The sequence below is a fragment of the Macaca mulatta genome, chromosome 2 (genome assembly GCF_049350105.2).
Source record: "Macaca mulatta isolate MMU2019108-1 chromosome 2, T2T-MMU8v2.0, whole genome shotgun sequence".
In the NCBI taxonomy this organism is placed as follows: domain Eukaryota; kingdom Metazoa; phylum Chordata; class Mammalia; order Primates; family Cercopithecidae; genus Macaca; species Macaca mulatta.
The window spans coordinates 45,805,836-45,819,966 of record NC_133407.1 but is presented as its reverse complement, the minus strand read 5'-3'; the positions used below and the strand labels follow the sequence as shown (position 1 = coordinate 45,819,966).

At 38.2% G+C, this 14,131-nt stretch overlaps 1 protein-coding gene across 1 annotated transcript in view; it reads left to right on the top strand.

The window, feature by feature from the left end:
• PCOLCE2 (procollagen C-endopeptidase enhancer 2) overlaps window positions 1-14,131 on the top strand; it is an 80,001-nt gene that overhangs the window by 45,065 nt on the left and 20,805 nt on the right. Inside the window, exons 4-5 of the mRNA XM_015131986.3 lie at window positions 8,701-8,825; window positions 12,839-12,975. Of these exons, the coding sequence (XP_014987472.1) occupies window positions 8,701-8,825; window positions 12,839-12,975 (262 nt within the window). The remainder of the gene's footprint in view (window positions 1-8,700; window positions 8,826-12,838; window positions 12,976-14,131) is intronic.

Here is a 14,131-nt window from a genome sequence, read left to right as displayed (position 1 = left end):
TCATAAACGAAATGAAAGAGATGAAAACCATGACACGAGAAATACGTGACAAATGCACAAGCTTCAGTAACCGACTCGATCAACTGGAAGAAAGAGTATCAGCGATTGAGGATCAAATGAACGAGATGAAGCGAGAAGAGAAACCAAAAGAAAAAAGAAGAAAAAGAAATGAACAAAGCCTGCAAGAAGTATGGGATTATGTAAAAAGACCAAATCTACGTCTGATTGGGGTGCCTGAAAGTGAGGGGGAAAATGGAACCAAGTTGGAAAACACTCTTCAGGATATCATCCAGGAGAACTTCCCCAACCTAGTAGGGCAGGCCAACATTCAAATCCAGGAAATACAGAGAACGCCACAAAGATACTCCTCGAGAAGAGCAACTCCAAGACACATAATTGCCAGATTCACCAAAGTTGAAATGAAGGAAAAAATCTTAAGGGCAGCCAGAGAGAAAGGTCGGGTTACCCACAAAGGGAAGCCCATCAGACTAACAGCAGATCTCTCGGCAGAAACTCTCCAAGCCAGAAGAGAGTGGGGGCCAATATTCAATATTCTTAAAGAAAAGAATTTTCAACCCAGAATTTCATATCCAGCCAAACTAAGTTTCATAAGTGAAGGAGAAATAAAATCCTTTACAGATAAGCAAATGCTTAGAGATTTTGTCACCACTAGGCCTGCCTTACAAGAGACCCTGAAGGAAGCACTAAACATGGAAAGGAACAACCGGTACCAGCCATTGCAAAAACATGCCAAAATGTAAGGACCATCGAGGCTAGGAAGAAACTGCATCAACTAACGAGCAAAATAACCAGTTAATATCATAATGGCAGGATCAAGTTCACACATAACAATATTAACCTTAAATGTAAATGGACTAAATGCTCCAATTAAAAGACACAGACTGGCAAACTGGATAAAGAATCAAGACCCATCAGTCTGCTGTATTCAGGCGACCCATCTCACACGCAGAGACATACATAGGCTCAAAATAAAGGGATGGAGGAAGATTTACCAAGCAAATGGAGAACAAAAAAAAGCAGGGGTTGCAATACTAGTCTCTGATAAAACAGACTTTAAACCATCAAAGATCAAAAGAGACAAAGAAGGCCATTACATAATGGTGAAGGGATCAATTCAACAGGAAGAGCTAACTATCCTAAATATATATGCACCCAATACAGGAGCACCCATATTCATAAAGCAAGTCCTTAGAGACTTACAAAGAGACTTAGACTCCCATACAATAATAATGGGAGACTTCAACACTCCACTGTCAACATTAGACAGATCAACGAGACAGAAAGTTAACAAGGATATCCAGGAATTGAACTCATCTCTGCAGCAAGCAGACCTAATAGACATCTATAGAACTCTCCACCCCAAATCAACAGAATATACATTCTTCTCAGCACCACATCGCACTTATTCCAAAATTGACCACATAACTGGAAGTAAAGCACTCCTCAGCAAATGTACAAGAACAGAAATTATAACAAACTGTCTCTCAGACCACAGTGCAATCAAACTAGAACTCAGGACTAAGAAACTCAATCAAAACCGCTCAACTACATGGAAACTGAACAACCTGCTCCTGAATGACTACTGGGTACATAACGAAATGAAGGCAGAAATAAAGATGTTCTTTGAAACCAATGAGAACAAAGATACAACATACCAGAATCTCTGGGACACATTTAAAGCAGTGTGTAGAGGGAAATTTATAGCACTAAATGCCCACAAGAGAAAGCAGGAAAGATCTAAAATTGACACTCTAAATCACAATTAAAAGAACTAGAGAAGCAAGAGCAAACACATTCAAAAGCTAGCAGAAGGCAAGAAATAACTCAAATCAGAGCAGAACTGAAGGAGATAGAGACACAAAAAACCCTCCAAAAAATCAATGAATCCAGGAGTTGGTTTTTTGAAAAGATCAACAAAATTGACAGATCGCTAGCAAGACTAATAAAGAAGAAAAGAGAGAAGAATCAAATAGACGCAATAAAAAATGATAAAGGGAATATCACCACCGACCCCACAGAAATACAAACTACCATCAGAGAATACTATAAACACCTCTACGCAAATAAACTAGAAAATCTAGCAGAAATGGATAATTTCCTGGACACTTACACTCTTCCAAGACTAAACCAGGAAGAAGTTGAATCCCTGAATAGACCAATAGCAGGCTCTGAAATTGAGGCAATAATTAATAGCCTACCAACCAAAAAAAGTCCAGGACCAGATGGATTCACAGCTGAATTCTACCAGAGGTACAAGGAGGAGCTGGTACCATTCCTTCTGAAACTATTCCAATCAATAGAAAAAGAGGGAATCCTCCCTAACTCATTTTATGAGGCCAACATCATCCTGATACCAAAGCCTGGCAGAGACACAACAATAAAAGAATTTTAGACCAATATCCCTGATGAACATCGATGCAAAAATCCTCAATAAAATACTGGCAAACCGGATTCAGCAGCACATCAAAAAGCTTATCCACCATGATCAAGTGGGCTTCATCCCTGGGATGCAAGGCTGGTTCAACATTTGCAAATCAATAAACATAATCCAGCATATAAACAGAACCAAAGACAAGAACCACATGATTATCTCAATAGATGCAGAAAAGGCTTTTGACAAAATTCAACAGCCCTTCGTGCTAAAAACGCTCAATAAATTCGGTATTGATGGAATGTACCTCAAAATAATAAGAGCTATTTATGACAAACCCACAGCCAATATCATACTGAATGGGCAAAAACTGGAAAAATTCCCTTTGAAAACTGGCACAAGACAGGGATGCCCTCTCTCACCACTCCTATTCAACATAGTGTTGGAAGTTCTGGCTAGGGCAATCAGGCAAGAGAAAGAAATCAAGGGTATTCAGTTAGGAAAAGAAGAAGTCAAATTGTCCCTGTTTGCAGATGACATGATTGTATATTTAGAAAACCCCATTGTCTCAGCCCAAAATCTCCTTAAGCTGATAAACAACTTCAGCAAAGTCTCAGGATACAAAATTAATGTGCAAAAATCACAAGCATTCTTATACACCAGTAACAGACAAACAGAGAGCCAAATCATGAATGAACTTCCATTCACAATTGCTTCAAAGAGAATAAAATACCTAGGAATCCAACTTACAAGGGATGTAAAGGACCTCTTCAAGGAGAACTACAAACCACTGCTCAGTGAAATAAAAGAGGACACAAACAAATGGAAATACCATGCTCATGGATAGGAAGAATCAATATCATGAAAATGGCCATACTGCCCAAGGTTATTTATAGATTCAATGCCATCCCCATCAAGCTACCAATGAGTTTCTTCACAGAATTGGAAAAAACTGCTTTAAAGTTCATATGGAACCAAAAAAGAGCCCGCATCTCCAAGACAATCCTAAGTCAAAAGAACAAAGCTGGAGGCATCACACTACCTGACTTCAAACTATACTACAAGGCTACAGTAACCAAAACAGCATGGTACTGGTACCAAAACAGAGATATAGACCAATGGAACAGAACAGAGTCCTCAGAAATAATACCACACATCTACAGCCATCTGATCTTTGACAAACCTGAGAGAAACAAGAAATGGGGAAAGGACTCCCTATTTAATAAATGGTGCTGGGAAAATTGGCTAGCCATAAGTAGAAAGCTGAAACTGGATCCTTTCCTTACTCCTTATACGAAAATTAATTCAAGATGGATTAGAGACTTAAATGTTAGACCTAATACCATAAAAACCCTAGAGGAAAACCTAGGTAGTACCATTCAGGACATAGGCATGGGCAAAGACTTCATGTCTAAAACACCAAAAGCAACGGCAGTAAAAGCCAAAATTGACAAATGGGATCTAATTAAACTAAAAAGCTTCTGCACAGCAAAAGAAACTACCATCAGAGTGAACAGGCAACCTACAGAATGGGAGAAAATTTTTGCAATCTACTCATCTGACAAAGGGCTAATATCCAGAACCTACAAAGAACTCAAACAAATTTACAAGAAAAAAACAACCCCATCAAAAAGTGGGCAAAAGATATGAACAGACATTTCTCAAAAGAAGACATTCATACAGCCAATAGACACATGAAAAAATGCTCATCATCACTGGCCATCAGAGAAATGCAAATCAAAACCACAATGAAATACCATCTCACACCAGTTAGAATGGCGATCATTAAAAAGTCAGGAAACAACAGGTGCTGGAGAGGATGTGGAGAAATAGGAACACTTTTACACTGTTGGTGGGACTGTAAACTAGTTCAACCATTATGGAAAACAGTATGGTGATTCCTCAAAGATCTAGAACTAGATGTACCATATGACCCAGCCATCCCATTACTGGGTATATACCCAAAGGATTATAAATCAGGCTGCTATAAAGACACATGCACATGTATGTTTATTGCGGCACTATTCACAATAGCAAAGACTTGGAATCAACCCAAATGTCCATCAGTGACAGACTGGATTAAGAAAATGTGGCACATATACACCATGGAATACTATGCAGCCATAAAAAAGGATGAGTTCATGTCCTTTGTAGGGACATGGATGCAGCTGGAAACCATCATTCTTAGCAAACTATCACAAGAACAGAAAACCAAACACTGCATGTTCTCTTTTTTTTTTTTTTTTTTTTTTTTTTTTGAGACGGAGTCTCGCTCTGTTGCCCAGGCTGGAGTGCAGTGGCGCGATCTCGGCTCACTGCAAGCTCCGCCTCCTGGGTTTACGCCATTCTCCTGCCTCAGCCTCCTGAGTAGCTGGGACTACAGGCGCCCGCCACCGCGCCCGGCTAATATTTTTGTATTTTTAGTAGAGACGGGGTTTCACCGTGGTCTCGATCTCCTGACCTTGTGATCCGCCCGCCTCAGCCTCCCAAAGTGCTGGGATTACAGGCGTGAGCCACCGCGCCCGGCTTGCATGTTCTCACTCATAGGTGGGAACTGAACAATGAGATCACTTGGACTCGGGAAGGGGAACATCACACACCGGGGCCTATCATGGGGAGGGGGGAGGGGGGAGGGATTGCATTGGGAGTTATACCTGATGTAAATGACAAGTTGATGGGTGCTGACGAGTTGATGGGTGCAGCACAGCAACATGGCACAAGTATACATATGTAACAAACCTGCACGTTATGCACATGTACCCTAGAACTTAAAGTATAATAATAGTTTTTAAAAAATAAATAAAGTGTAACTCAAAAAAAAAATAGAGTCAAGAGCGTCAATACACTCTACAGGACAAATAAAAATGAAACACCACCTATGCACATTATAATTAAATTACAGAAATTTAAAGACAAAGAAAAAATCTTGAAATCAATCAGATGAAACTAAATTACATACAGAAGAACAGTGATAAGAATGATGGCTTCCATTTCATCAGAAACATTGGAAGCCAGAAGGCAGTGTCATAGTGTTTTTTTTGTTTTTTTTTTGTGAGACTGAGTTTCACTCTTGTTGCCTAGGCTAGAGTGCAGTGGCGTGATCTCAGCTCACTGCAACCTCCACTTCCCAGGTTCAGGTGATTCTCGTGCTTCAGTCTCTCAAGCAGCTGGGATTATAGGCGTGCGCCACCACGGCTGGCTAATTTTTCTATTTTTGGTAGAGACAGGGTTTCACCATATTGGCCAGTCTGGTTTCGAACTCCTGACCTCAGGTGATCTGCTCACCTCAGCCTCCCAAAGTGTTAGGATTACAGGTGTGAGCCACTGCCCCTGGCCTGTCATAGTATTTTTAAAGCGCTGGAATAAAACTGTCAACCACTATTCTATAGCCAGCCTTCAAGAATGTAAGTAAAATAAAGACATTTTCAGATTAACACTACAAATCTCTGAAAGACATTTTTATCCTTGCACTTGTAGAAATATTGAAGAGAATTCCTCAGGTTGAGGGAAATGACCTTGTAGGGTAAAATGAAAGTAACAGAAGGAATGAAGGTCACTGGAAATAGTAAATATAATAGGGCATATGTTTTTTCTTCTCTTCTCTTAATTTCTTTACATGTATCTGTTCAAGACAAAAAAACCTTAGCACTGTGATGTGGAATATATAGTGTGTGATGTAATATGTTTGACAACCAAAGGATGGACACATAAATGTAATTATACTGTTGCACATACATATACAACACCTAGAGAAGTACAATATTAACTCTGAGTGAATTTTGATAAGTTAAACATTCGTATTATAATCCCTAGAGAACCCATTAAAAATGCAGGAGTTATCACTAAAAGCCAAAAGATTAAAATAGAATACTAAAATTATCCAACTAACCCAAAGAAGGCTGGAAGGAAAAATAGATGGAATAAAAGAAAGGTAAAACAAATAGAAAAAAATAGTAAATCGCACATTAAATCCAAGAAGATCAATAAATATATTAAATGTAAATTATTAAATACTCTGATTAGAAGACAGTTATTGTTAGAATGGATTGAAAAGTCGGACCCAGCTCTATGTTGTCTACAAGAAAGCACTTGAAATACAAAAACCAAGTTGTTTGAAAGTAAAAGGAAAAATATGAAACTTCATTAAAATTAAAACTAATGCTTATAAAAAGACACGGTTACAAATACGAATAGGCAACCTACGGAATGGGAGAAAATATTCACAGAAATATCTGGTGAAGAACTTGTATTCAGAATATACAAAGAACTCATACAACTCAATGATAAAAAGATAAAGATTCCAGTAAGTATAAAAATTGGCAAAACACTTGGACACTTCACAAAGGAAGATATGAATGGCCAATAAGTGCATGCAAAACTACTCAGTATCTCTCATTAGTCATCAGGGAAATGCAAATTAAAATTACAGTGAGATGCCATTACTTACCCACTGTGTTGGCTAAAAAAACTGACACCATCAAGTGGTAGCAAGGATGTAAAGCAACCAAAGTGTTCTACTCAGAGAGGTGCAAAATGATGCAGCCACTTGGAGAAAAGTTGCAGTAGTTTTTCATGAAATTAAATATTTACATCTACGCTTGGCCCAGCAGTTGCAGTCCTGGGTATTTATATAAGAGAAATGAAGGTACATGTACAAAAAATGTGTACAAAACTGTTCATAGCAGCTTCATTCACAATAGTCCAGACTAGAAACAACCCATCAGCAGGAGAATGGGTGAACAAATTTACATGGAGCTGTAAAATTAAACTCATCTGATGCAGCTGGAAACCATCATTCTCAGCAAACTATTGCAAGAACAGAAAACCAGATACCGCATGTTCTCACTCATAGGTGGGAATTGAACAATGAGATCACTTGGATACAGGAAGGGGAACATCACACCCCGGGTCCTATTGTGGGGAGGGGGGAGGGGGGAAGGATAGCATTAGGAGATATACCTAATGTAAATGACGAGTTGATGGGTGCAGCACACCAACATGGCACATGTATACATATGTAAGAAACCTGCACGTTGTGCACATGTACCCTAGAACTTAAAGTATAAAAAAAAAAAAAAAAGAAACCTCATCTACGGGGAAGTTTTTCAGAAAAGTAGTGTAGAGAACTGGCAGGATGGGCAGGGATGCACAAATTTAGTGGGAAATGGATTCCATATCATCATAGCAGTGTGGTTTACACAGGTATAGCCATTTTTCAAATTTGTACAGCTAAGATTTGTGCATTTCAGAGTATGTGAATTTATCTCCCAAAAACCTGTGAAATAATAATAATAAAAACAATGAAGCCGGTGGTGGGGAGTGGGTAACAATATAGATAGAATAATAGAATGATGACAATTATTGTAACTGGGTAATGGATATGTAGGAGGACGTTATATTATTCTACTTAACTTTGTATATACTTGAAATTTTTCATTAAATGGAGATTTAGAAATTATTCCAACCTCTATTTTTATAATACATTTTCTTAAATTTAGAAGTTTAAGAATGATTATATTCTGTGTCAAAGAAATATTCCATTAAAGTATAATTATTTTAGTTTCAGTTCAGTTTTTGTTATTTACATTCAAGTAAAATTAAATTTAGAACTTTGTATTAAAATAATTCTTACATTATTTCTGCCAACCTACAGGTACATGTGCAGCCTATGAGTACAGCTGCCTGAAATGTTATTTGTCACCTATTAAATGTGATTAGTTTTTGGTGGCTGAAACTAGGGATTTGGGGATAGATTTTTACTTTCTTCCTTATGCCTTCCTGTACTGCTGAAAATTTATAAATGTATTATTTTTACAAACCAAATTTATTCTTAAAACTTATTAAAGATATATATATCTATATATATAACAAGTAAAGTTTTCTAGTAATGAGAGCTGTCTATATCAACTAATTCAAATTTTGTCCCTGGGTATTTACTAAATACCAATGTCTTGAGGAATCCTCACATCTCTATGATTATTTGAGCCTACAAGCTTTCTGAATGAGTGCAAATTCAAATGTTTTGTCTTCCTTGTCTAAGAAAAAAAAAAGAAAAGAAAAGAGGCCCTGAGTCCACTTCTGCCCTCTCTTGTGTTGATACGCTATGTCAGGTAACGGAGATCATTCATTGTGTGTGTTGGGGGGGTTATATATGTAAACCATATTTTTAAGGGAAAATGTAAGCGCTTCTGCCGTTGCCTTTATTTACTGTACTCTCACCAAAGATCCCACATTCCTAATCTTCACATGGTTGTATTGCTGTAACCTACATAAACTTCTGTGCTTTTTTCCTTGTTTAATACTTGAAGGGGATCAGTATTGTGGAGGACGCCTTGACAGACCTTCCGGCTCTTTTAAAACCCCCAACTGGCCAGACCGGGATTACCCTGCAGGAGTCACTTGTGTGTGGCACATTGTAGCCCCAAAGAATCAGGTGAGATTCCCTGGAAGTGTAAAGAAAGCATGCATGTGTGAATTGCCCAGACAGTGGGAGGGGCCCACGAGCTCTCAAGAGCCTCCGGTTGTGGGGTCTATTCGAGAGCTAAGGGATACAAGAAGAGGAAGGCTCCTGGACACACGTATTTCTTCATGCGAAAACCCCAGATTTATTTATTTATTTATTTATTGAGACAGAGTTTCGCTCTTGTTGCCCAGGCTGGAATGCAATGGTGCGATCTCAGCTCACCGCAACCTCCGTCTCCTGGGTTCAAGCGATTCTCCCGCCTCAGCCTCATGAGTAGCTGGGATTACAGGCATGCGCCACCACGCCCGGCTAATTTTGTATTTTTTTAGTAGAGACGGGGTTTCTCCATGTTGGTCAGGCAGGTCTTGAACTCCCGACCTCAGGTGATCTGCCTGCCTTGGCCTCCCAAAGTGCTGGGATTACAGATGTGAGCCACCGCTCACGGCCTAGCCTTTGCATTTGTTGACTTGCAAAGTCATGGATTTAATTTCCTGCTATATAATGACAATTTTCAAAACAGTTTTAAAAATACAAATGGTAAGCAAATGCCACATAGGATTGTTTAACCCGGTAGTGGATATTATAAGCAGCAGCAACTAACTGTGGGAGGATAAAAATCCCTGGGTCCGTGGACATTTCAGGTTACCATTTGCTCACATCACAAACCCATCATGTCCTGGTAATAGTTATCGTAGTCACTAAATCAAAAAGTGTGGATGCTTTTCCTTAACAAAGCCAGCAAAAGCAAGCCACATTATCTCTTCAAAGAACAAGCTGGTCTGCTTTAGTGTGTTTTTGGTTGTCTTTTAAAATAAAATATGTGCAGATTCCCCACAAAAAGCTTTATTCATTGTTCTAAAATAATCCACAGAGAAGGTCGACTTTTCTAGTATTTATTAATTTGTGGTTACATATACAACTTTTTACCCTTTCTGGGAACCACTTTCACATCTTAATTGCAGGAAAGAACTTAGCATAGAAACAGATGAAATCTACTTTCTGGACCATTAAAGATAACTTTATAAAAATTATTACTATTAGAAACACTATAGACTTTAATCCAAACACTATGAGTTAAACATTATGATATTGTTTTTAAAAAACTTTTCTAAATTGACCTTTCATATGGCTTGCACAGATACCATTTGTCATATATTTCTTTTTTTCATAGAAAATTATTTAAGCTAATATACCATGCAAGTTAGTGATTTGAACATACACACAGACATAAACACTGATCATAATCCCAAAACTTGGTTTTATTTTTAAGAAGAAATATATGGCCATTTATTTAATAATGGAAGATTTTATAAGTCTGTTGAATGTTTTATAGTTTTAAAGTAACTTTAAAAATTGTGTTTCTGAAACATTTAAACCTTTATGTATTTCTTGAAATTGTATTGATCATTTTCTCTGTAACATTTGTAAATATATTTGACCAAATAATTCCAACTTAATTATACTTGCAGATTATGGTTAAGCATCTCTTTTCCATTGTTCTTCCCTTTGATCATTTAAATTTTAAGTTTGATTTTTATTTTATTAATGTGATTTTTGGCTTCAGTCAATTGAGTTCTTAATCACTGTGTTTGAAATCACTGGCAGTTTCTCAAAGGAGAGAAATATAATGGGAAAATTAAGTCCTAAATAGTTTCTATGCAAGGGAATTATTCTACTGAAGGAATTTTATTGGAATTTTCTTCTATTAAAGAATTACCTTACTTTCATTTGTTACCACAGTTCTTTTCTTTATCTTCTTCTTTACTTTCTAAAATCTTCTCTGCAAAAACTTTTGTGACTTATTTATTTATTTATTTATTTATTTTGAGACGGAGTCTCGCTCTGTCACCCAGGCTGGAGTGCAGTGGCGCAATCTCGGCTCACTGCAAGCTCTGCTTCCCGGGTTCACGCCATTCTCCTGCCTCAGCCTCCCGAGTAGCTGGGACTACAGGCACCCACCACAACACCCGGCTAATTTTTTGTATTTTTACTGGAGACGGGGTTTCACCGTGTTGGCCAGGATGGTCTTGATCTTCTGACCTCGTGATCCGCCCACCTCAGCCTCCCAAAGTGCTGGGATTACAGGCGTGAGCCACCATGCCCAGCCTTTGTGACTAATTTCTAAGTAGAAAAAGTTCACCAATTTTTTTAATAACCTGGAAAGCATTTTATTAGTAAGTGGTGAGAAATCACTGGACCCAAAGAGGAAATATTTTAATACAATTTAAAGCCGCGTTAAGTATGAATAAGCATTATTCACCTGTCACTGGCACTGACTTTTTAAAAGGTAGTTCAGTATGAAGATACGCGGCAATTATGTTCAAAGCCAAAATTACCTTTGTGTCCATCTGTGATGCTGTTGCTATTATCATCTTCACCTGGAGTACTGTGTGTGCACCTTCTTTAGCTAATAGAAATTGATGCCCTTTATCTTCCCTGAAGTAGCAAGGAGGGTTCTTGCTCACTTGCTGCCCAGCAAGATTGGGTACCAGCTGTCGTAGGTAATAATAAATCCAGTGAGATTTCTTTTCATTCACATGTTGGAAATGTTCTTTTAAACATCTGCTTGTATGGGGAATGATTGATTGCCTATTTAATCAAAATTTCCTATTCACTTGAATAATTTAGGACACTATTATTGGTACTAGTGCAAAAAATTGAGAAATACTAAAAACCTAACACTGACTTTGTAGATCAGTGCTCCTATGCCACTTCTTCAAAAATAACCACACCCTGATTAGGCTGTGCACGGTATCACACATTTCAAACATACTTCAAGAAGACACTGCCGTCAATTCCACTTCCCTAAATAATTGGTCCTGAAAGTTTGACTCCTTTACATCGGATAGAAATGTCAGTCTCCTTCCCTCAAAAGAGGAACAACTCTATCCACTCAGCTCACCCTCCTGCACATATACGCACACACACTACTACTCCCTGACATACACTAATATAAGGAGCACCTTAGATAATACTTTTTATTTCTATTAGCTTCTATTAGGGTATGTAGACTCTTTTCCCACTACAACACACATCCAATTATCCAATTACAGTCTTGTTTTTCTCTTTTTCTTTTTTTCTGCAACTGTATTGAGTATAGGTGACAAGTGAAAATTATATATTTACTGTGTGCAACATTGTATTTTGATATATGTATACGTTGTGAAATGATTACCACCATCAAAGTAATTAACATATCCACCTCAAATAGTTATTCTTTTGTTTGTGTGTGGAGGGTGGTGGTAACATTTAAGATTTACTCTTGGTTGGGCATGGTGGCTCATGCCTGTAATCCCAGCACTTTGGGAGGCCGAGGCAGGCAGATTACTTGAGGTCAGGAGTTCGAGACCAGACTGGCCAACATGGTGAAATTCTGTCTTTACTAAAAATATAAAAAAATTAGCCAAGTATGGTGGCGGGCGCCTGTAATCCCAGCTACTCAGGAGGCTGAGGCAGGATAATTGCTTGAACCAGGAGGCAGAGGTTGCAGTGAGCTGAGATCGTACCACTGCACTCCAGCCTGGGCAATAAGAGTGAAACTCTGTCTCCAAAAAAAAAAAAAAAAAAAATTTACTCTCAGCAATTTTGAAGTTTATTATACATTATTGTTGACTATAGTTACCATGCTGTACAATAGATCTCCAAAACCAATTATAGTCTTAAAGTAGGTTGCTAGCATTACATAATGTTCCCATACTTTTGTAGCTGTAAGTGAACAGAATTCTTAACTTTAATATCCTAACTAGAGTTGATCTGAGTTTGAGATGATCTTTTGGAAAGATTACAATTAAAAGCAAAAGAATACCAGAGTTGTTTTTTTTTAACTAAAGAAATATGCAACAAAAAGCACTTAAACATAATGCATACTTTTTTTACAAAGGAAATTTGTAGTATCCTCCAAATCTGGGGAGAGGAAGAATTCCATTTGAGGTTATACAACAATGCTATTAATATTTGACACTTCTATTGTGCTTTCTCTAAAGCTTATAGAATTAAAGTTTGAGAAGTTTGATGTGGAGCGAGATAACTACTGCCGATATGATTATGTGGCTGTGTTTAATGGCGGGGAAGTCAATGATGCTGAAAGAATTGGAAAGTATTGTGGTGATAGTCCACCTGCGTAAGTAGCACCTGTTTATGTCATTAATAGTTTTATGGCTCTAAACTTGTTTCTTGTTCAGTTTCCCAATCACATTTATTTTCTGGAAAATTTTATGTTGTTGTTTTGTTAAATTATTGGGTCTTCTATTAATCAGTTCTTGCACTGCTATAAAGAAATACCTGAGACTGGGTAATTTATATATAAAAAAAGAGGTTTAATTGGCTCAGGGTTCTGCACGCTGTACAGGAAGCATGAGGCTTCTGCTTCTAGGGAGGCCTCAGGAAGCGTACAATCATGGTGGAAGGGAAAGAGGGAGCACACATATCACATGGCCTGAGTAGGAGCAAGGTAGGGGGGAGGTGCCACATGCTTTTAAATGACCAGAGAGCAGAGAGCTCACTATCGCAATGGCAGCATCAAGGGGGATGGTGTTAAGCCATGAGAAACTGCCCTCATGATCCAGTCATCTCCCAGCACACATGCCCCTCCTCAACGTTGGGGATTACATTACATTTGGGCGGGGACACAGATCCAAACCACTATAAGTCTCATAACCATGGAGTCAGCACCACCAACAAAGAATAGCCAACCCATACCCTGAGACAACATTAACAGGAGTGTCAACAGCCAAACAGAAACAAGTAGAGCTGGTGATACCCCAGGGTAAGATGCAGAGCTAGGTACCTGGATACATCACTGCCCTGTAAGAATGAGATCAAGCATCAGAGTGGAATGGGAAAATTCTGAAAACAAGATAAAATAAAAACAACCAGGGGGCTGAGTACTGGGGATCCAGACAAGGAAACCCAGAAGTTTACGACAAACCCAAATGATTTTACCTTATCAGAGCTCTGTCCTGGACTGTTTGAGGCCTTATGCCTCCCTGTCACATTGCTATCCAAATTTTTGCTAAGTGGACCTTGAAGGCACCATGTATTTATTCAACAAACATTTATGGAACCAAGAGTTCTGCCACTTAATAACTGTGTGACACTGAGCACGTTACTTAACTCTGCTGTATTCTGGTCTGATATATAACTGTATTTTGGTGCAAGATATTTCACAACTTCACTGACAATATTAGTAAAAACAACAGCTGAAATTACTGCAGCTTGCCTTCAAGTTACCATTATGCCAATTTAAATACCCTTTTCTACTCTGTTGCTTAAACATA